Source organism: Bufo bufo, chromosome 1, assembly GCF_905171765.1.
Source record: "Bufo bufo chromosome 1, aBufBuf1.1, whole genome shotgun sequence".
Taxonomy (NCBI): Eukaryota; Metazoa; Chordata; class Amphibia; order Anura; family Bufonidae; genus Bufo; species Bufo bufo.
In genome coordinates, this window is record NC_053389.1 from 29,032,065 (window position 1) to 29,057,018 (window position 24,954).

Sequence of the window (24,954 nt, forward strand, 5' to 3'; positions counted from 1 at the left end):
ATGTCCCCATTCATCATCAATGGGGACAAAACTGAACCGAATGGAACGGAATGCTCCAGAATGCATTCCATTCCATTTGGTTGTGTTCACATCGCGGGCAGAAAATTGCTGCAAGCTGGGTTTTTCTGTCCGGCATGGGATGCGGAGCAAGGGGCATGACACACAATTAAAGTCATTGGTGCCGGATCCGTTTTCTCAGACACAAAAGAAAACTGATCGGTCCCCCATTGACTTACAATGGTTTTAGTGTCGGATCCGTCATGGCTATTTTAGAGATCATACAACCGGATCCATTCATAACGGATGCAAACGGTTGTATTATTATTTTGACGGAAGCATTTTTGCTGATCCATGACGGATCTGCAAAAAACGCTGATGTGAAAGTAGCCTTAGATGTACACTGAACAAAAATATAAACACTTTTGGTTTTGCTTCCATTTTGCAAGAGCTGAACTCAAAGATCTGAAACATTTTCTACATACACAAAAGACCCATTACTCTCAAATATTGTTCACAAATCTGTCTAAATCTGTGTTAGTGAGCACTTCTCCTTTGCCGAGATAATCCATCCCACCTCACAGGTGTGGCATATCAAGGTGCTGATTAGACAGCATGAATATTGCACAGCTGTGCCTTAGACAGCCCACAATGAAAGGCCACTCTGAAATGTGCCGTTTGATCACACAGCACAATGCCACAGATGTCGCAACGTTTGAGGGAGCGTGCAATTGGCATGCTGACTGCAGGAATGTCTACCAGAGCTGTTGTCCGTGCAATGAATGTTCATTTCTCTACCATAAGCCGTCTCCAAAGACGTTTCAGAGAATTTGGCAGTACATCCAACCGGCCTCAAAACCGCAGACCACGTGTAACCAGCCCAGGTCCTCCACGTCCAGCATGTTCACATCCATGATCGTCTGAGACCAGCCACCCGGACAGCTGCAGCAACAATCGGTTTGCACAACCAAAGAATTTCTGCACAAACTGTCAGAAACCGTCTCAGGGAAGCTCATCTGCATGCTCGTCGTCCTCATCGGGGTCTGGACCTGACTGCAGTTTGTCGTCATAACCGACTTGAGTGGGCAAATGCTCACATTTGATGGCGTCTGGCGTTCTGTTCACGGATGAGTCACGGTTTTCACTGCTCAGGGCAGATGGCAGACAGCGTGTGTGGCGACGTGTGGGTGAGCGGTTTGCTGATGTCAACGTTGTGGATTGAGTGGCTCATGGTGGCAGTGGGGTCATGGTATGGGCAGGCGTATGTTATGGACAATAAACACAGGTGCCTTTTATTGATGGCATTTTGAATGCACAGAGATACCGTGACGAGATCCTGAGGATTATTGTTGTGCCATTCGTCCACGACCATCACCTCATGTTGCAGCATGATAATGCACGGCCCCATATTGTAAGGATCTGTACAGAATTCCTGGAAGCTGAAAACATCCCAGTTCTTGCATGGCCAGCATACTCACCGGACATGTCACCCATTGAGCCTTTTTGGGATGCTCTGGATCGGCGTATACGACAGCGTGTTCCAGTTCCTGCCAATATTCTGTAACTTCGCACAGCTATTGAAGAACAGTGGACCAACATCCACAGGCCACAATCAACAACCTGATCAACTCTATGTGACGGAGAGGTGTTGCACTGCGTGAGACAAATGGTGACCACACCAGATACTGACTGGGTTTCTGAACCCCCCCAGTAAGTCAAAACGGTGCACATTTCAGAGTGGCCTTTTATAGTGGGCAGTGTAAGGCACACCTGTGCAATATTCATGCTGTCTAATCAGCACCTTGATATGCCACACCTGTGAGGTGGGATGGATTATCTCGGCAAAGGAGAAGTGCTCACTAACACAGATTTCGACAGATTTGTGAACAATATTTGAGAGTAATGGGTCTTTTGTGTATGTAGAAAATGCTTCAGATCTTTGAGTTCAGCTCAAGCAAAATGGGAACAAAACTGAAAGTGTTGCGTTTATATTTTTGTTCAGTGTATATGCACCTCCATTACATCAGTTGATATCCATGGCTATATATTATTGCCTTTGAAAGGAATGGGTGAGCAAAAAATCATATCTCCCAAATGTTCCTGTTTTTGTAGGATTGTCCCATGAACCAACCTCCAAGTGTGGGTGTTATTGAGAAGTAGTAGCATTCAAGGCTCCTGCCAATGTACAATGCATTCAGAAAGCATTCAGATTGTTTCACTCTTCATATTTTGTTATGTTGTGGCCTTGTGCTAAAATAAAATAAAAACGTTCAAATTTCTCTGGGAGGAACTGGGGGGGGGGGGGGGGGCTTGGTAAAGAATAAAAAAAACAACAACAACTCTGTAGGATACTAGTGACTTTAATCGGGGAAAGCTTGAGGGAGTGAGAGGCTGGGGCTGAGTACTTAATATTACAGCTGCAGAACCTCATTCAAGCAGTTCTCCAGGGCCAGATTGGCCACAGACCTTACAGGGAAATATCCTGGTGGGCTGAAGCCTCCTCACGGCCGGATGGTGGAAGTTTTATGGACTGTGGTATTTGGCTCTTTTGGGGTGGTATAATGTGCCACAATATTGTACTGCTGGCACCGCCTACTTGTGTTGGCCCTGCCTTCCATCAATTTGGACCTGACTAGAAAACAAGGCAACTCTTAGTATTTTTTCCAGGGCCACTTTCAGTTCCCTGTCCGCCCTTGCAGTTCTCCGTTACAAAACCAGTGACCTGTAAAAAATGTTTTTGCTTTTTTGACAGAGAGACAGCTATTTTTTCTTCAAAACCTCTAGTTTCTACTTAGACTTATTACCGGCACACCATCCCAATAGTATTCTGCTACTCAGCAATTGCACATTTTTTTTCAAACACATTTTATTTTTGTAAATGGGTTGCATTGTAACAAAACACCATTTTTATACCAGAGAAATTAAACGCAAATTACAACGCAAATTACCCCGTGAACCAAATTACACCGTAGACAGAAATCTTACCTCCTTTTCTGCATCGTTATATTGGGGGTGGGACGAAATGATCACATTAAAAGTTTGCGACTTGTAGACGCAGCCTACTGGTCAATGTCAGTAAAGCACTGACATTAAAATGCAATGCATTATAGCAGGGTTTCTCAACTCCGCTCCGGTCAAGATTTGAGAATATCCCACAGAATGAATACCTGTGGTAAGTCCTGATGCACTGACACCATCTATATCACCTGCTCAATACTAAGGAAATCCTGAAAACATGAGCAGCAGGTGGGACCTGAGGACCGGAGTTGAGAAACCCTGCACTATAGGAATAGTATTTTAAAAGCAATCGGAATATTATTTGTTATAGTCCCCTTGTAGGAATATTAAGTGGTAAAAAAAACATTTATTAATTAAATAAATTCCATTAAAAAATACGCTTTTTTTTCCATTGAAAATACATTTTTCAATGAAAAAAATTGAAAAAAACCTCCCCCATATGTTTGGTATTGTTGCGTCCATAACGACCCGGACTACATAAACATAATGTAAATTATCCCCTACGGTGAATGCTGTAAAAAAAAAAAAAAAAAAATACAGAATTGATAATTAATTCTTAGTTGCTACCAAAAAAACTCAATAACAAACCATTAAAAAAATAATTTACTCCAAAATGATACCAATGAAAACTACAAGGCGTCCCGCAAAAATCAAGCCCTCACACAATTCCATAGGAAGAAAAATAAAAAGGTTATGAGTCTTTGGAAGCGGCGATGCAAAAAGATTTTTGTTCCTTTTGAAAAAAGGGGTTTTATTGCACAAAAGTAGTAAAACGTAAAATAACTGTATGTATTTGGTATCGCTGTAATCGTACTAACCCATAGCATAAAGTTATTATGTTATTTATACTGAAAAATGAACGACGTAAAATTTATAACGTAAAAACTCTGGGACATAATTGCTGTTTTTCCCATCTCCCTCCAAGAAAATAATTAAAAAACAAAATCAGAAAGTTATGTGTACCTCAAAATGGCGCCAATAAAAACTACAACTTGTCCCGCGAAAAACAAGCCCTCATACAGCTATATAGACGGAAAAATAAAAAAAAAGTTATAGCTCTTGGAAGGCGAAGATGAAAAACGCTTCGACAGTAAAGCCCAAAACAGGCTGGTCACTAAGGGGTTAATGGGGAAATCTACTATTTTAGCGCCAGGCTGTAACATAACAAAATGTGAAAAAGCGAAAGGGTCTGAAGACTTTCCGAATGCACTGGACTTACCAATATCTACAAAGCAAATTGAAGAGCGTTTTAAACCCTGTTCCCTTCCTATTAAAAACCCCCAAAACACAGAACTGCCCCTCTTGGGGACAACGTTGCATAAACTCTGCTGGTTTGTTTCTAGTTCTCAGGACTGTGCTATAATAACAGGGCGCTAATGTCATACAAGGTCTACATTTTCAGATTTTTTTAGGTTTTTGGTGTTCTTTTCTACCATTTTGGGGTAATTAAGCCGGTGAGGGTTAACACAGGACAATGGCCGCAGGGTTGGGACTAGGGAAAAGCTTAAAGTGATGAGGAGCTTCTCGATTTTATCGGTCGGGCGCGTCAGCATGAAGCGCAGGACAGTTAATGACTTAATTCTAAATCTTATAGGGGGAGATTTATCAAACTGGTGTAAAGGAAAACTGGCTTAGTTGCCCATAGCAACCAATCAGATTCCACCTTTCATTTTTCAGAGATCTTTATCAAAATGAAAGGAGGAACCTGATTGGCTGCTATGGGAAACTAAGACAGTTCTCCTTTACACCAGTTTGATAAATGACCCCCATATTCTTCTTTAAGTCCCAGCAGGAAAAACGGACAAAAATGGAGTTTTCTGTAAATCCTGTGACACTGAGAGGAGATTGTCTTGTGAATTAAGCTCCACCATGGAATGCACCGGGAACGAGAACAAGTGTATCCTAATGACCAACGTGATGACAGAAGGTACAAATCCTCAGCACTTTGTATCAGACAAAACTAATTTCATAAACCATAAATGATTTAAATCCCGGGTCCAAGGGTCCCTGAAGGGATATTATAAAATAACACACACCTCAGCTGCTGCAGAACCTCATAACACACACATCAGCTGCTGCAGAACATCATAATACACACCTCAGCTGCTGCAGAACCCCATAATACACACCTCAGCTGCTGCAGAACCTCATAATACACACCTCAGCTGCTGCAGAACCTCATAATACACACCTCAGCTGCTGCAGAACATCATAATACACACCTCAGCTGCTGCAGAACCTCATAATACACACCTCAGCTGCTGCAGAACCTCATAATACACACCTCAGCTGCTGCAGAACATCATAATACACACCTGAGCTGCTGCAGAACCTCATAATACACACCTCAGCTGCTGCAGCACCTCCTAACACACACCTCAGCTGCTGCAGCACCTCATAATACACACCTCAGCTGCTGCAGAACCTCATAATACACACCTCAGCTGCTGCAGAACATCATTATTCACACCTCAGCTGCTGCAGAACCTCATAATACACACCTGAGCTGCTGCAGCACCTCATAATACACACCACAGCTACTGCAGAACCTCATAATACACACCACAGCTACTGCAGAACCTCATTATACACACCTCAGCTGCTGCAGCACCTCATAATACACACCTCAGCTGCTGCAGCACCTCATAATACACACCTCAGCTGCTGCAGCACCTCATAATACACACCTCAGCTGCTGCAGCACCTCATAATACACACCTCAGCTGCTGCAGAACACCATAATACACATCTCAGCTGCTGCAGAACATCATTATTCACACCTCAGCTGCTGCAGAACCTCATAATACACACCTCAGCTGCTGCAGAACCTCATAATACACACCTGAGCTGCTGCAGAACCTCATAATACACACCTGAGCTGCTGCAGAACCTCATAATACACACCTCAGCTGCTGCAGAACCTCATAATACACACCTCAGCTGCTGCAGAACCTCATAATACACACCTGAGCTGCTGCAGAACCTCCTAACACACACCTCAGCTGCTGCAGAACCTCATAATACACACCTGAGCTGCTGCAGAACCTCCTAACACACACCACAGCTACTGCAGAACCTCATTATACACACCTCAGCTGCTGCAGCACCTCATAATACACACCTCAGCTGCTGCAGAACCTCATAATACACACCTCAGCTGCTGCAGAACATCATAATACACACCTGAGCTGCTGCAGAACCTCATAATACACACCTCAGCTGCTGCAGCACCTCCTAACACACACCTCAGCTGCTGCAGCACCTCATAATACACACCTCAGCTGCTGCAGAACCTCATAATACACACCTCAGCTGCTGCAGAACATCATTATTCACACCTCAGCTGCTGCAGAACCTCATAATACACACCTGAGCTGCTGCAGCACCTCATAATACACACCACAGCTACTGCAGAACCTCATAATACACACCACAGCTACTGCAGAACCTCATTATACACACCTCAGCTGCTGCAGCACCTCATAATACACACCTCAGCTGCTGCAGCACCTCATAATACACACCTCAGCTGCTGCAGCACCTCATAATACACACCTCAGCTGCTGCAGCACCTCATAATACACACCTCAGCTGCTGCAGAACATCATTATTCACACCTCAGCTGCTGCAGAACCTCATAATACACACCTCAGCTGCTGCAGAACCTCATAATACACACCTGAGCTGCTGCAGAACCTCATAATACACACCTGAGCTGCTGCAGAACCTCATAATACACACCTCAGCTGCTGCAGAACCTCATAATACACACCTCAGCTGCTGCAGAACCTCATAATACACACCTGAGCTGCTGCAGAACCTCCTAACACACACCTCAGCTGCTGCAGAACCTCATAATACACACCTGAGCTGCTGCAGAACCTCCTAACACACACCACAGCTACTGCAGAACCTCATAATACACACCTCAGCTGCTGCAGAACATCATAATACACACCTCAGCTGCTGCAGCACCTCATAATACACACCTCAGCTGCTGCAGAACATCATAATACACACCTCAGCTGCTGCAGAACATCATAATACACACCTCAGCTGCTGCAGAACATCATAATACACACCTCAGCTGCTGCAGAACCTCATAATTCATACCTTAGTTGCTGCAGAACATCATAACACACACCTGAGCTGTTGCAGAACCTCCTAACACACACCTCAGCTGCTGCAGAACCTCATAATACACACCTCAGCTGCTGCAGCACCTCATAATAAACACCTCAGCAGCTGCAGAACCTCATAATACACACCTCAGCTGCTGCAGAACATCATAATACACACCTCAGCTGCTGCAGAACATCATAATACACACCTCAGCTGCTGCAGAACCTCATAATACACACCTCAGCTGCTGCAGAACATCATAATACACACCTCAGCTGCTGCAGAACCTCATAATACACACCTCAGCTGCTGCAGAACCTCATAATTCATACCTTAGTTGCTGCAGAACATCATAACACACACCTGAGCTGTTGCAGAACCTCCTAACACACACCTCAGCTGCTGAAGGACCTCATAATACACACCTCAGCTGCTGCAGAACCTCATTATACACACCTCAGCTGCTGCAGCACCTCATAATACACATCTCAGCTGCTGCAGCACCTCATAATACGCACCTCAGCTGCTGAAGAACCTCATAATACACACCTGAGCTGCTGCAGAACCTCATAATACACACCTGAGCTGCTGCAGAACCTCATAATACACATAAACATTCTGATGAGGAACATGAAGTCTATTAGAATATTGTGGGGGCAAGAATTTAGTTTTTCTTTCTTTCTTTCTCCACCTTCAAAGACTAATAACTTGGTTATTTTTCCATGGACACAGCCGTGTAGGACAAGTTGTGTTTTTTTAACTTAAAGGGGTTTTCCAAGTGTTTAGTACTGATGATGATGATCATAAAGTGCTGATCGTTGAGGGTCCGACTCTCGACACCCCTGCGATCTCTAAGCACCGCAACCTCTTCACAGGACACTGTTGTCTCAGTAATCAGTCAGATGAAGCGAACTGAGCTGCAATGCACAACTAGTAAGCAAAGCACAGTGCTGTGCACCGGATCCTGTTCAAACAGGTAATCGGCAGTAGCGCCAGGCGTCGGACCCCCAACGATCACATACTGATCACCTATCCTGGTTCCTGTGGATAGGTCTTCAGGATTAAACACCCAGAGAACCCCTTTAAAAGTTTATACAATGCATTAAACTGTTTATCTGGGAAATAATATTGATCACCTATAATAATAATATCAATATCACCTCGGGGAAGGGGGGGGGGTCCGATGCCTTGGACCCCAGCCAATCAGCTGTTTTGAGAAGTTGCAGAGCTCACCGAAGCTCTGGTTAGTGGGGCAGTCTCCCAGGTGCTTATGAACCCCAGCTCTGTAGTGTGCTTGGTGTTGAAGATCAGCCCTATTTAGGGGCGAATTTTTGCGGGACAATCTGTAGTTTTTATTGATACCATTTTGTGCATGACTTTTTGGGTACATGTTTTTGGGTAAGAAAAACAATGAAAAAATTGCAAATCAGCCATTTTGACCCATTTTTCCGTTACGCCATTTTCCGTATTGTAATTTATTTTGAATATTTTAATAGTATGGGCGTTTTCGGTCGCGGTGATACCTATGATGTTTATATTTATCGCTGTTTAGGTATTTATTTTTATTTTTTTTGTGATGATTTTGAAGCTTATATATGAGCCTATAAATTATGTTTCTTAATTTTTCATTACATACGATCAAGGATTTTTAAAATGGGATTTGGATTGAAATTTGCTCATTTCTTATCCTGGCCTGCCATCTGGTGGTCAAAATAAAAATTGCAGCATGAACAATAACATCCTCGTCAGTGAGGCTGATAGTGTTCAGCGCAACTACCAATGCCCCCATTGGCCGCACAGGGCATTAGTAGGAAGCCCGGAAACGCGAGCTTCCAGGTTTTTGGGCATTTAGATGGCATCTAAAGCCTTTAATTACCGAGTGCCTGCTGTCTGAAACAGCAGAGACCTGCTGGCCATGGCACCCACTGCATGTGCGAGCAGGCGGGCACTATGTCCACACATTACTCTAGCACTGTACATGTATGATGCTAGTAGCAAAAAGGTTAAAGAGGACTTTTCATGTTTTTTTTTTATTCTAGATAAATACCTTTACTTGCGGAGTACTGATGCTGCCACCCAGCCTGTTTTTTAACAATATTGCTTCTACGCTCCGCTGTGCCCCCGTATAGTTTTCCCGCTCAGTATGTTAATACTGAGTATTGGTACAGGGAGGAGGAGACGCCAGGGTTTCTCAATGGGCGTTTCCTTCTCCCTGGCTGTGCCGCGATCCTCTGTGATTGGATCGCGGCACAGCTAGAAGGAAGGAAACGCCCATTGAGAAACCCTGGTGTCTGCTCCTCCCTGTAACAGATGCTCAGTATTAACATACTGAGCAGGGGCGTGCATAGAAATCACTGGGCCCCATAGCAAGAATCTGAATTGGGCCCCCTGACCCCGCCCACTATCCACCCCTGGCCCATCCCACCTCCTGTCCTGGCTCCTCCCCTGCCCCAACCCCATTTGCCAATAAAGAAATGTATACATGACCTACTGAAACCGTTAGGGATAAATCTTTTTTTTTTTATTAATCAACTAAAGCAGTAACTAAAAAACTATTTGGACATAAAAAACTATACATATGGGGTATCATTGTAATCGTACTGACCCAGAGAATAAAGGACATGGGTCAGTTTTGCCGCAAAGGAAATGCCGTAGGAACAAAACCCGTAAAACGTTGGAAAAATTGAGGGGTTTATTTCAAACTCCACTCCATTTGGAATTTGTTTGCCCACTCCCCATTACATTGTATGCCATATTAAAGTACAACTTCTCCCGCAAAAAATAAGCCCTCATACATCTATGTGAATGGAAAAATAAAAAAGTTATGGCTGAAGTAAGATAGGGAAGAAAAAAGAAAATGCAAAAACTAAAAAAACTCCAGTATCCTAAGAGTTAAAAGGGCTATCTAACCCCTATTATTCCCCCCAAAATGCTCAGGCACCGCATATAGTGCCCAGGCATTTTGGGGGCATTATAGGGGTTGGTTGGATAACCCCTTTAACTCCTTATTGCTGCTGATACTGAGTGTGCACATAGCTCCCCCACCCACCCCCGCAAGGTGACTGATGTGCTGGGGGGGCCCTGTAGGCTAATAGAGGACTCAGGAGTACAGTGTTCTTTCCCCTCTCCCCCTGGAGGCTGGAGGGGGGGGGGGAGGAGTAGGAGGAAAGCACACTGTCGTTCTGAGTCCTCTATGAGCCTACCCCCCCAAAACCCCACTGTTTGCTCAGCTGCTGCCCTCTACTGCTGACGCTCTACTGTGGCACACTACCTGAGAAAGTGTGTTTAATCTGTCCCAGTTCGGAGCGGTCCTTCAGTCTGGGCCAGGAAGGGGGGGGGGTCTGCGCTCACTCACTATCACTGGCTGAGTGATGACTTGAGGGCCGAGGGCCCGAAGCAGATGGCGAGCAGCACACACTGAGGGCAGAGAGAGGATAACTACTGCCACGCTGGGTGCGCGCCTCTGTGTGTGCTTCACAGTGCTTGAGCCTGCGCTGCTCCTGCTGCCTGCCAGCCATACTTTGGCCAATCAGCAGCAGGATCTTTGCGCTGCTAAATGCTGATTGGCCAGTGTGAAATGCAGCAGAGAGCAGACACACTGCCTGGGAGCCCGCAGCCCGGATCATATGGAGGTCAGACAGGGGGAGGGATCGCAATCGCATGATCGCTGGGGAGGGAGAGGGGGGGCCCGCTGGGAGAAAACAAGTGGTTGGGCCACGGGCCGCCTCATACCTCAGCCAGTAAACTGTGTCTTGTGCAGAGTAGACTTAGGGGGCGGGGCCTTCCTTGTGCTCCGGGCCCCCCTGTGCCAAGGGCCCCATAGCAACAGCGTGGTCTGCCTATATTAGCAGTACGCCACTGATACTGAGCGGGAAAACTACAGGGGGGCACAGTGGGGCGTAGGAGCGATATTTAAAAAAACAGGCAGGGTGGCAGCATCAGCGGGTACCCCGCAAGAAAAGGTACAGGTATTTATCTAGAATTAAAAAAAAACATGAAAGGTCCTCTTTAATAATCATAAATCACTGACCATAACACACAACCGACAACAACACAAAACTATTCACCAATAGCTAGCAGATACAATCAGCATACCTTACTATGGCAGCTTGGTGCATAATAAGACATACAAGATCAGCTCTCTTCATTTGTTATTATAAAACTAGAAAAACTTACATTACAATCAGCAAATTAGAGAAATCAATAAGCATACTTGGCTCAAAATATATATCCTATCTATTCGATCTCAAAAATACAATCTATAATATTATTATCAAAAAGAAACTTTCTATACTATAACTAAACTAAATTGATCCACATATATATGTTCCATAGTGTGGCAGCCGTTCTTCCCATCTTCTTCCGGTCCTGCAAATAATATACGTACATTTCGCTCAAGGCCAGATTCAGAGTCCTTCTCCTCAATAAGATCTCTTCTGAAGAGCAAGATGTTGTGCACCTTCCAGATTCCATTTTTAATGCAATTGAGCATAATCCACATTATTCTCTTTTTTTCTGGCCTTACTGTATTTTCTAAGTATTACAGTACTAGTTCATGATCTAGTCTCTGAAGGTCGCACGTATGGTTCAGGATTACCCCAACTCTTCTCCATACATTTTGAGCGAAAGTACAGTTCCAAAACACAGTCATCGTGGTTTCATCACTTAAACAGTTCCTTCTGGGACACTTGGGAGTTTCACTTAATCTCCTCCGATACTGAAAGTCTCTAGTTGGAACACACTCATGCATTATCATCCATGCAAGGTCTTTCAAATTATTGGACATATAAGACATATTACACATTTTCCAGCAATCGAGGTCTTTATTTGGAGGATAATTTGCCACCGTTTCAGCTTGCTGTTCATTGTCCAGAATAGCTCTTACTTTCTTTGGATTATTACGGATATTGCTTTAATATTTTTCAAGTGAGTATAGTCTTATTATTTTCTCTATTATTACATATTGTTTTGGTGGCACTAATAACACTGGGGTTGTCAATGGTAACTGAATCCATTTCGTTTTCCGAAACAGGTGACCAGCTGCCAATGTCATAAAAAACACCACGTAGACTCCGTATGAATCACTTTTGAACATAGAGAAAAAAAATTGTAAATGCTGGAACTGTTTGAGGTTCAGTATTTCTTTACCTCCCTATTATGGATGAGCGAACCCGAACTGTATAGTTCGGGTTCGTACCGAATTTTGGGGTATCCGTGACACGGACCCGAACCCGAACATTTTTGTAAAAGTCCGGGTTCGGGTTCGGTGTTCGGCGCTTTCTTGGCGCTTTTTGAAAGGCTGCAAAGCAGCCAATCAACAAGCGTCATACTACTTGCCCCAAGAGGCCATCACAGCCTTGCCTACTATTGGCATGGCTGTGATTGGCCAGTGCACCATGTGACCCAGCCTCTATATAAGCTTGGGTCACGTAGCGCTGCACGTCACTCTGCTGATACAAGTGTAGGGAGAGGTTGCAGCTGCGACGTTAGGGCGAGATTAGGCAGATTAACTCCTCCAAAAGACTTCATTCAGTGATCGATCTCCAGCTGTGGATCATTGAAGTGCTATTATCGACTTGCTCACTTTTTTTAGGCTGCCCAGAGCGTTTTTATATCACTTTTATCCGGGGTGATCGGCGGCCATTTTGTGGCTTGTGGTGCGCCAGCACAAGCTATCACCAAGTGTATTTAACCATCAATAGTGTGGTTATTTTTTGCTATATCCTACATCAGGGGCAAGTTGAGCCTGTCACCAAGCGCCTAAAAAATAGACCTGACATTTCTATTCAACCAAATCTGTACTGTTTTAGCTGGTCAAGTTATTTGTAGTGACCGTAAAAGCACAGTTTTTGTTCTGGGTTGAAAAACTATTCCCAAATTTGCCATTCTCAAAATTGTGATGAACGGGAACAATGAGGAAAACATCTAATAAGGGACGCGGACGTGGACATGGTCGTGGTGGTGTTAGTGGACCCTCTGGTGCTGGGAGAGGACGTGGCCGTTCTGCCACAGCCACACGTCCTAGTAAACCAACTACCTCAGGTCCCAGTAGCCAGCAGAATTTACAGCGATATTTGGTGGGGCCCAATGCCGTTCTAAGGATGGTAAGGCCTGAGCAGGTGCAGGCATTAGTCAATTGGGTGGCCGACAGTGGATCCAGCACGTTCACATTATCTCCCACCCAGTCTTCTGCAGAAAGCGCACAGATGGCGCATGAAAACCAAGCCCATCGGTCTGTCACATCACCCCCATGCATATCAGGGAAACTGTCTGAGCCTCAAGTTATGCAGCAGTCTCTTATGCTGTTTGAAGACTCTGATGCCAGGGTTTCCCAAGGGCATCCACCTAGCCCTTCCCCAGGGGTGGAAGAGATAGAATGCACTAACGCACAACCACTTATGTTTACTGATGATGAGGACATGGGAATACCACCTCAGCACGTCTCTGATGATGACAAAACACAGGTGCCAACTGCTGCGTCTTTCTGCAGTGTGCAGACTGAACAGGAGGTCAGGGATCAAGACTGGGTGGAAGACGATGCAGGGGACGATGAGGTCCTAGACCCCACATGGAATGAAGGTCGTGCCACTGACTTTCAGAGTTCGGAGGAAGAGGCAGTGGTGAGACCGAGCCAACAGCGTAGCAAAAGAGGGAGCAGTGGGCAAAATCAGAACACCCGCCGCCAAGAGACTCCGCCTGCTACTGACCGCCGCCATCTGGGACCGAGCACCCCAAAGGCAGCTTCAAGGAGTTCCCTGGCATGGCACTTCTTCAAACAATGTGCTGACGACAAGACCCGAGTGGTTTGCACGCTGTGCCATCAGAGCCTGAAGCAAGGCATTAACGTTCTGAACCTTAGCACAACCTGCATGACCAGGCACCTGCATGCAAAGCATGAACTGCAGTGGAGTAAACACCTTAAAAACAAGGAAGTCACTCAGGCTCCCCCTGCTACCTCTTCTGTTGCTGCCGCCTTGGCCTCTTCTGCTGCTGCCGCCGCCTCGGCCTCTTCCTCCGCCTCTGGAGGAACGTTGGCACCTGCCGCCCAGCAAACATGGGATGTACCACCAACACCACCACCTGCGTCACCAAGCATCTCAACCATGTCACACGGCAGCGTTCAGCTCTCCATCTCACAAACATTTGAGAGAAAGCGTAAATTCCCACCTAGCCACCCTCGATCCCTGGCCCTGAATGCCAGCATTTCTAAACTACTGGCCTATGAAATGCTGTCATTTAGGCTGGTGGACACACACAGCTTCAAACAGCTCATGTCGCTTGCTGTCCCACAGTATGTTGTTCCCAGCCGGCACTACTTCTCCAAGAGAGCCGTGCCTTCCCTGCACAACCAAGTGTCCGATAAAATCAAGTGTGCACTGCGCAACGCCATCTGTGGCAAGGTCCACCTAACCACAGATACGTGGACCAGTAAGCACGGCCAGGGACGCTATATCTCCCTAACTGCACACTGGGTAAATGTAGTGGCGGCTGGGCCCCAGGCGGAGAGCTGTTTGGCGCACGTCCTTCCGCCGCCAAGGATCGCAGTGCAACATTCTTTGCCTCCTGTCTCCTCCTCCTCCTACTCAGCTTCCTCCTCCTCTTCTTCCACCTGCTCATCCAGTCAGCCACATACCTTCACCACCAACTTCAGCACAGCCCGGGGTAAACGTCAGCAGGCCGTTCTGAAACTCATATGTTTGGGGGACAGGCCCCACACCGCGCAGGAGTTGTGGCGGGGTATAGAACAACAGACCGACGAGTGGTTGCTGCCGGTGAGCCTCAAGCCCGGCCTGGTGGTGTGCGATAATGGGCGAAATCTCGTTGCAGCTCTGGGACTAGCCGATTTGACGCACATCCCTTGCCTGGCGCATGTGCTGAATTTGGTGGTGCAGAAGTTCATTCGCAACTACCCCGACATGTCAGAGCTGCTGCATAAAGTGGGGGCCGTCTGTTCGCGCTTCCGGGGTTCACACCCTGCCGCTGCTCGCCTGTCTGCGCTACAGCGTAACTTCGGCCTTCCCGCTCACCGCCTCATATGCGACGTGCCCACCAGGTGGAACTCCACCTTTCACATGCTGGACAGACTGTGCGAGCAGCAGCAGGCCATAGTGGAGTTTCAGCTGCAGCACGCACGGGTCAGTCGCACTGCGGATCAGACCCACTTCACCACCAATGACTGGGCCTCCATGCGAGACCTGTGTGCCCTGTTGCGCTGTTTCGAGTACTCCACCAACATGGCCAGTGGCGATGACGCCGTTATCAGCGTTACAATACCACTTCTATGTCTCCTTGAGAAAACACTTAGGGCGATGATGGAAGAGGAGGTGGCCCAGGAGGAAGAGGAGGAAGAGGGGTCATTTTTAGCACTTTCAGGCCAGTCTCTTCGAAGTGACTCAGAGGGAGGTTTTTTGCAACACCAGAGGCCAGGTATAAATGTGGCCAGACAGGGCCCACTACTGGAGGACGAGGAGGACGAGGATGAGGAGGAGGTGGAGGAGGATGAGGATGAAGCATGTTCACAGCGGGGTGGCACCCAAAGCAGCTCGGGCCCATCACTGGTGCGTGGCTGGGGGGAAACACAGGACGATGACGATACTCCTCCCACAGAGGACAGCTTGTCCTTACCTCTGGGCAGCCTGGCACACATGAGCGACTACATGCTGCAGTGCCTGCGCAACGACAGCAGGGTTGCCCACATTTTAACGTGTGCGGACTACTGGGTTGCCACCCTGCTGGATCCCCGGTACAAAGACAATGTGCCCACCTTACTTCCTACACTGGAGCGTGATAGGAAGATGCGCGAGTACAAGTGCACATTGGTAGACGCGCTACTGAGAGCATTCCCAAATGTCACAGGGGAACCAGTGGAAGCCCAAGGCGAAGGCAGAGGAGGAGCAAGAGGTCGCCAACGCAGCTGTGTCACGGCCAGCTCCTCTGAGGGCAGGGTTAGCATGGCAGAGATGTGGAAAAGTTTTGTCACCACGCCACAGCTAACTGCACCACCACCTGATACGGAACGTGTTAGCAGGAGGCAACATTTCACTAACATGGTGGAACAGTACCTGTGCACACTCCTCCACGTACTGACTGATGGTTCGGCCCCATTCAACTTCTGGGTCTCCAAATTGTCCACGTGGCCAGAGCTAACCTTTTATGCCTTGGAGGTGCTGGCCTGCCCGGCGGCCAGCGTTTTGTCTGAACGTATATTCAGCACGGCAGGGGGCGTCATTACAGACAAATGCAGCCGCCTGTCTACAGCCAATGTGGACAAGCTGACGTTCATAAAAATGAACCAGGCATGGATCCCACAGGACCTGTCCATCCCTTGTGCAGATTAGATATTAACTACCTCCCCTTAACAATATATTATTCTACTCCAGGGCACTTCCTCATTCAATCCTATTTTTATTTTCATTTTACCATTATATTGCGGGGCAACCCAAAGTTGAATGAACCTCTCCTCTGTCTGGGTGCCGGGGCCTAAATGTGTGACAGTGGCCTGTTCCAGTGGTGGGTGACGTGAAGCCTGATTCTCTGCTATGACATGAAGACTGATTCTGTTCTGACATAAGGCCAGATTCTCTGTTACGGGACCTCTCTCCTCTGTCTGGGTGCCGGGGCCTAAATATGTGACAGTGGCCTGTTCCAGTGGTGGGTGACGTGAAGCCTGATTCTCTGCTATGACATGAAGACTGATTCTGCGCTGACATAAGGCCAGATTCTCTGTTACGGGACCTCTCTCCTCTGCTTGGGTGCCGGGGCCTAAATGTGTGACAGTGGCCTGTTCCAGTGGTGGGTGACGTGAAGCCTGATTCTCTGCTATGACATGAAGACAGATTCTGTGCTGACATAAGGCCAGATTCTCTGTTACGGGACCTCTCTCCTCTGCCTGGGTGCCTGGGCCTAAATATGTGACAGTGGCCTGTTCCAGTGGTGGGTGACGTGAAGCCTGATTCTCTGCTATGACATGAAGACTGATTCTGCGCTGACATAAGGCCAGATTCTCTGTTACGGGACCTCTCTCCTCTGCCTGGGTGCCTGGGCCTAAATATGTGACAGTGGCCTGTTCCAGTGGTGGGTGACGTGAAGCCTGATTCTCTGCTATGACATGAAGACAGATTCTGTGCTGACATAAGGCCAGATTCTCTGTTACGGGACCTCTCTCCTCTGCCTGGGTGCCGGGGCCTAAATGTGTGACAGTGGCCTGTTCCAGTGGTGGGTGACGTGAAGCCTGATTCTCTGCTATGGCATGAAGACTGATTCTGTGCTGACATAAGGCCAGACTCTCTGTTACGGGACCTCTCTCCTCTGCCTGGGTGCCTGGGCCTAAATATGTGACAGTGGCCTGTTCCAGTGGTGGGTGACGTGAAGCCTGATTCTCTGCTATGACATGAAGACTGATTCTGCGCTGACATGAAGCCAGATTCTCTGCTATGGCATGAAGAGACTGATTCTCTGCTGACATGAAGCCAGATTCTTTGCTATGGCATGAAGAGACTGATTCTCTGCTGACGTGAATCCAGAGTCTCTGCTATGGGACCTCTGTCCAATTGATATTGGTTAATTTTTATTTTTTTAATTTTAATTTTAATTCATTTACCTATCCACATTTGTTTGCAGGGGATTTACCTACATGTTGCTGCCTTTTGCAGCCCTCTAGCTCTTTCCTGGGCTGTTTTACAGCCTTTTTAGTGCCGAAAAGTTCGGGTCCCCATTGACTTCAATGGGGTTCGGGTTCGGGACGAAGTTCGGGTCGGGTTCGGATCCCGAACCCGAACATTTCCGGGACGTTCGGCCGAACTTCTCGAACCCGAACATCCAGGTGTTTGCTCAACTCTACTCCCTATTTTTTTAACTTGTACATAACTTCCCTCTCTAATTTTTCATTCTTTGAACTCCAGATGAAATGAAAGCAGCTTCTCTGTAGTTGTTTTGTACAGTTCTCATCTGGTGGGAATACTTGTGACAGGTACAGCAATTGGTATTAGTAGTGCTTTTATTATTAGATTTTTTTCCTTTCAATTGTCAGTTGTCTTAGTCTCCAAATTTTTCCTGTATTCTCTTTTTTATAGCAACCCAGCTTTTCCTCCCCTTATTTTCTATATCAAAGTATTTTTATCTCTTCTGACCGGATCTTGATATCGTGTAAGTGTCGTCTGACCAATCTCCAATCACAAAACAGTCACACTTTTGTCTAATTAATTTGAAACCCGAAGCTTGACAAAAATAAAATCTGTAACTTGGAGGGCTCTTCTGAGTGATGGTGAATTAGTACAGAATATTGATACATCATCCATATATGCGTTGGTTTTAACAGATAGACCACTACCTCCAGGGATTGGTACCCTTCTGATGACTTTGTCTCTTCTCAGTGATGCTAATAGTGGCTCCAGTATGCAGATAAACAGTATTGGCGACAGGGGGCAACCTTGTTTCACTCCGGTTTTAAGTTACACTTTTTCTGACATAAACCCATTAATAGATACTTGGCTGTATTCCTCATTGTACAGTGCTGAAATCTGTTTCATCATATTTGTCGGGAAAGTCATATGTTCTAAGACTTTCCACAAGAACTCATGAGATATACGGTCATATGCTTTAAGGAAGTCCAGTGATAAGATCGCCAGCTCTTCTTTTCTTTCATTCTGATACCATATGCAGTCTTTAATAATATTGAGATTTTCACTTAAACTCCTTTCTGGAATTCCACATGTTTGATCTTTGTGAATTACTTTCCCGAGAACTTTATTGATTCTGTTAACCATGATTTTGGCTAAGATTTTATACTCAACATTTAGCAAAGTTATGGGTCTCCAGTTTTCTAGATTTTCTCTGTCTCCTTTTTTATTCAGCAAAGTGACTATGCCTCTCCTCCAAGATTTAGGTAAGGTATCACAGAGTAGAGCTTCTTTAAACACTTGCAAAAAAAATCTTCTTTCGTGATATTCCAGAAGATACTGTAGAACTCAATAGGTAGACCATCCAAACCTGTTGCCTTGCCTTTGCCAAAACTCTTAATTGTTTCTTGTAGCTCCTCTATCGATAGCTGTATATTGAGTTGTTCTTGGTCTTTTTGTCCAAATTTGCCTTCCAGGGCCTTTAAAGCATCCATTACAAAGGAATTTAAAAAAAAATTCTTATCGAACAGTCTTTGGTAGAACATTTGAGCCTCTTTAAGCATATCTTCTTTTTCAGTTTTGTCAGCTTTTTTTGCGATCACACTTTTCGGTTTCATTACTCTTTTAAAGACAAAAGCGTGAACACTTTTCATTCTCCTCTAATTGTTTGATTTTGCCGTTAAAACGATCTCTTTCCTTTTATTATAAATTGCCTTTTTGATGTTTTGATGTTCGCTTTTTTTTTTTTATTAATACAGATACATCCACACCGGCTTTCCCCAACTTTAGGTAAATCGGTAATTTTGTTTTTAAATCCTTAAACAATTGCTTCTTTTTCTTAGCCTTTATTATTCCAGCTTTAAAGAAGAAATCTTAGATTTTTGTTTTTACGTACTCCCACCATTTTAACATTGCAATTTTTTTTTGTAGCTGACCCACTTTTTATAATTGTAAACAAAATCATCCTTTATTTTTTGGTCTTCCAGCAAGTCCACATTTAATCTCCATGTGCCTTTGCATTTTTCGCCACCGGACACTTCTATTTGTGCTTGAATCATCTTATGATCAGAAAAGATGTTTTCCTCCAAACGCATATTTCTTGGCTTGAAGACTTTAGAAATAAAAAAAGAATCCAGCCTGGATTGTACAACAGAATTGCTCCATGTATACCCTGGGTCGACAGGGCTGCTCTTCTAGTTGCTCTCTTAAAGCTTTTGACATTAAGAGAAGACACCTTTAATATTCCCGACATCATTTATTTATTTAAGAAAAAACTGAAAAAGCAGCTCTCTCCAAGAACTCTTTGCATATTTTCTCTTTAGAGGTGACATTCTGATTCAGGTTATTTCATCACTGGATACACTTGATGACATAAATCCTACCGTAGTAGGACTCTTGAACTGTTTAATCCGGGCTGGATTTGACCAAGAGACACTAGGTCTCAGCCCACTATCTATCTTATGCAAGAAGGTCTTTTTACTCTAAGAATCTCTTCTTCCTGTTTGTCTACTTTCCTTTTTGTATCTTTTGCTTCCAGGTCCATGGCTTCTTCCCCCGCAGACTTCTCCTTTACCCCTGCTCCGGTGATAGGTTTCCCTCTTGCAGGGGCCGCTGTTCTAGGAGGAATCTTCCCAGGGTCCACCTCTTTCGGTCTTCTGGATGTACCAGGTTCAGATACGATTGCAGGTAAGCTTGTAGTCACAGGTTCTTTGCCTCCAGGCTTCCCCGAACTAGGTTCACCCACAGCAGATACTCCCGAAGCATAATCCGCTGAAGTCCCCCTTTCATCCAGTTTCTTTGTTCCCTCCGGCTTCCTTGCAGGACCCGCGGCAGCCTCCGCATATGATCTATTTGACTGCCTAGGGCACTTTTTGTAGGCATGACCTTCTGCTCTGCATAGATTGCAAACAATCACATTTGGACAGTCCACACACAATATCACCTCCTCTTTGCATTCTGTTTGTATATGTACGAAGCTTTTGCACTTTTGGCAATACTGTGGCATCCCTGGATAATATAGATATCCCCTATCTCTTCCAATGACAAAGATAGATGGGGGGCGACTCAATCGTCCAATTCCTCCTGGATCCTCTCTAAAGGTCACATGAAATTGATATTTCCCTGTCCACAAATCTGCCTCATTCATTAGCTTGTGACAAGACTTCATGGTCAGACAATACATTGATAAGAAAAACTCAGGCAACAAAAGGGGTATACATGTGTATTACTAACGGTATTTCCCCCTTTGCATAAAGTAAAATGAATTTAAGTCCTTTTAGAATTGGGTCAGCATGATGGATTTTAATTTTTTTTATCATTTATCGCCAAGATGTTTTCCTTTCTTAAGCTACTTTCACACTCACATTTGGTGCGGATCCATCATGGATGTGCACAGACGGATCCATTCAGATAATACAAACGTCTGCATCCGTTCAGAACGGATCCGTTTGTATTAACTTTAACATAGCCAAGACGGATCCGTCTTGAACACCACTGAAAGTCAATGGAGGACGGATCCGTTTTCCGTTGTGCCAGATTGTGTCATAGAAAATGGATCCATCCCCATTGACTTACATTGTGTGCCAGGACAGATCCGTTTGGCTCAGTTACGTCAGACGGACACCAAAACACTGCAAGCGGAATGGAGACGGAACGGAGGCAAACTGATGCATCTGATCCTTTTCCATTCAGAAGGCATTAGGGCATTAGCCCTGAACGGATCTCACAAACGGAAAGCCAAAATGCCAGTGTGAAAGTAGCCTTACTTGTAGGGTTTTGATAAGTATTTTGTCCACAAGATAAAGCAATTTGACTTTTTCTCTTTCTTCCTCTGATACTTCAATGGAAACAGAATTCCGGATCCAAAATTCGCTCTGGTCGGCAAATCAAACAATTTTAATGTAGATCGCAATCCCGTACTTCTGGAATCGCTCTCCGTGTCTTTGTTTAAGGCCTCTTTCACACTGACGTGTGTGATCCGTGGCCGTATTGCGGCCCGCAAACCGCATCACGGAAGCGGACCCAATCACTTCAATGGGTCTGCAAATCCGGAATCGCGGAACGGCCGCACGGGACGGGACCCCTGGAAGCACTACGGAGTGCTTCCGTGGGGTTACGTCCCGTACTTCCGTTCCGCAAAAAGATAGAACATGTCCTATCTTTTAGCGGAACGGGCGGATCGCGGACCCATTAAAGTGAATGGGTCCGCGATCCGATGCGGCTGACCTACGGCCGGCGATCGTGCATTGCGGCCCGCTATTTGCGGGCCGCAGCACAGGCACGAGTCACACACGTCAGTGTGAAAGAGGCCTTAAGCTTAGACAGCCTTTTGACTGCGTCCTGGCAGGCCAGATGTTGCAGCTGCAAGCCAAAAAGCCTGATGCATTCTGAGCGGATCCTTTTCCTGTTTAAGCTTACAAAGGACGTGGAGAGCCATTCCAGAAGTACGGGATGGTGATCTACACGAAAAATGTCTAATTTGCCGACCAGGGCGAATTAAGGATCCGGAATTCTGTTTCCATTGAAGTATTGGAGGAAAAAAGAGAAAAGGTCAAATTGCTTTATCTTGTGGATGAAATCCTTATCAAAACCCTACAAGTAAGAAAGGAAAACATCTTGGCGTTAAATGACTCCAAACAGGTACCTACATTCTTACATTTGATAATATTTCTGACTGCCATAATTTTTATGAACAATTGAAAATCCATCATGCTGACCAAATTCTAAAAGGACTTCAATTCATTTTACTTTATTCAACGGGGGAAATACCGTTAGTAATACACATGTATAACCCTTTTGTTGCCTTGGGAGACATTGAGTTTTTCTTATCAATGTATTGTCTGACCATGAAGTCTTGTCACAAGCTAATGAATGAGGCAGATTTGTGGACAGGGAAATATCAATTTCATGTGACCTTTAGAGAGGATCCAGGAGGGATTGGGGGATTGAGTCGCCCCCCATCTAACTTTGTCATTGGAAGAGATAGGGGATATCTATATTATCCAGGGATGCCACAGTATTGCTAAAAGTGCAAAAGCTTCGTACATATACAAACAGAATGCAAAGAGGAGGTGATATTCTGTGGAAGATGTAAAAAAAACAGGCCAGAACAGTGTGGATTGTCCAAATGTGATTGTTTGCAATCTATGCAGAGCAGAAGGTCATGCCTACAAAGAGTGCCCTAGGCGGTTAAATAGATCATATGCGGAGGCTGCCGCGGGTCCTACAAGGAAGTCGGAGGGAACAAAGAAACTGGATGAAAGGGGGACTTCAGCGGATTCTGCTTCGGGAGTGTCTGCTGTGGGTGAACCTAGTTCGGGGAAGCCTGGAGGCAAAGAACCTGTGACCACAAGCCTACCTGTAATCGTATCTGAACCTGGTACATCCAAAAGACTGAAAGAGGTGGACCCTGGGAAGATTCCTCCTAGAACAGCGGCCCCTGCAAGAGGGAAACCTATCACCAGAGCAGGGGTGAAGGAGAAGTCTGCGGGGGAAGAAGCCATGGACCTGGAAGAAAAAGATACAAAAAGGAAAGTAGACAAACAGAAAGAAGAGATTCTTAGAGTAAAAAGACCTTCTTGCATAAGTATGGATGAGAGCGATAGTGGGCTGAGACCTAGTGTCTCTTGGTCAAATCCAGCCCGGATTAAACAGTTCGAGAGTCCTACTACTCCGGTAGGATTTATGTCATCAAGTGTATCCAGTGATTAAATGACCTGAATCAGAATGTCACCTCTAAAGAGAAAATGCAAAGAGATCTTGGAGAGAGCTGCTTTTTCAGTTTTTTTCTTAAAGGAAACCTGTCACCGGGATTTGGGGTATAGAGCTGAGGACATGGGTTGCTAGATGGCCGCTAGCACATCCGCAATACCCAGTCCCCATAGCTCTGTGTGCTTTTATTGTGTAAAAAAACGATTTGATAGATATGCAAATTAACCTGAGATGAGTCCTGTCCCTAAGATGAGTCCAGCGTAAAGGAGCCCAGCACCACCCCGCATCCTCCGAAACCCCTCCTTTCTCCCCGACATCACAAAGCTAGGTAGCGCATGCACAGTGTCAGCATAGTGTTCGTTCCCTGTGCTGGCATCAGCCTCAGGGAACGAACTGCGCATGCGCTAGCTCACGCATCACGAGATTACGGCGCTCTATTTTTGTGACATCAGGGAGCAAGGAGGAGATTCTGAGGCTGGGTCACGTAGCGCTGCACGTCACTCTGCTATGATCAGTATAGGGAGAGGTTGCAGCTGCGACGTTAGGGCGAGATTAGGCAGATTAACTCCTCCAAAAGACTTCATTCTGTGATCGATCTGCAGCTGTGGATCATTGAAGTGCTATTATTGACTTGCTCACTTTTTTGAGGCTGCCCAGAGCGTTTTTAGATCACTTTTTTTCTGGGGTGATCGGCGGCCATTTTGTGACTTGTGGTGCGCCAGCACAAGCTATCACCAAGTGTATTTAACCATCGATAGTGTGGTTATTTTGTGCTATATACTACATCAGCTGCAGGCTGAGCCTGTGTCACCGAAGTGCATTTAACCATCAACAGTCTGGTTATTTTTTGGCCATATACTACATCAGCTGCAGGCTGAGCCTGTGTCACCGAAGTGCATTTAACCATCGACAGTCTGATTATTTTTTGGCCATATACTACATCTGGTGCAGGCTGAGCCTGTGTCACCCAAGTGCATTTAACCATCAACAGTGTGGTTATTTTTTGGCCATATATTACATCAGGGGCAAGTTGAGCCTGTCACCCAGCGCCTAAAAAATAGACCTGACATTTCTATTCAACCAAATCTGTACTGTTTTAGCTGGTCAAGTTATTTGTAGTGACCGTAAAAGCACACTTTTTTTTCTGGGTTGAAAAACCATTCCCAAATTTGCCATTCTAAAAATAACTAGTTTCTGGTATTTGAGGCCTACTTGAAATCTATCCCAAAAAGAATATCTTACATTGAAGCTAGTGATAGTGTCATTCAGAAAAACCTAAGACACACGCTAGCGTGCTGATAGAAATCTGATTCTGTGATTAAACCTATACCTGTCACACAGCGCAAAAAAAAACAGGCCTCACATCTCTATTTAACCAAATCTCTAGTGTTTTAGCTGGTCAAGTTATTTGTAGTGACCGTAAAAGCACACTTTTTTTTCTGGGTTGAAAAACCATTCCCAAATTTGCCATTCTCAAAATAACTAGTTT

At 45.5% G+C, this 24,954-nt stretch overlaps 1 protein-coding gene across 1 annotated transcript in view; it reads left to right on the forward strand.

Annotated features, from left to right (window-relative positions):
* The window catches only part of LOC120992551 (phospholipase A2 inhibitor and Ly6/PLAUR domain-containing protein-like), an 86,905-nt gene that overhangs the window by 31,712 nt on the left and 30,239 nt on the right, over positions 1 to 24,954 (forward strand). Inside the window, exon 4 of the mRNA XM_040421595.1 lies at positions 4,799 to 4,942. Within this exon, the coding sequence (XP_040277529.1) occupies positions 4,799 to 4,942 (144 nt within the window). The remainder of the gene's footprint in view (positions 1 to 4,798; positions 4,943 to 24,954) is intronic.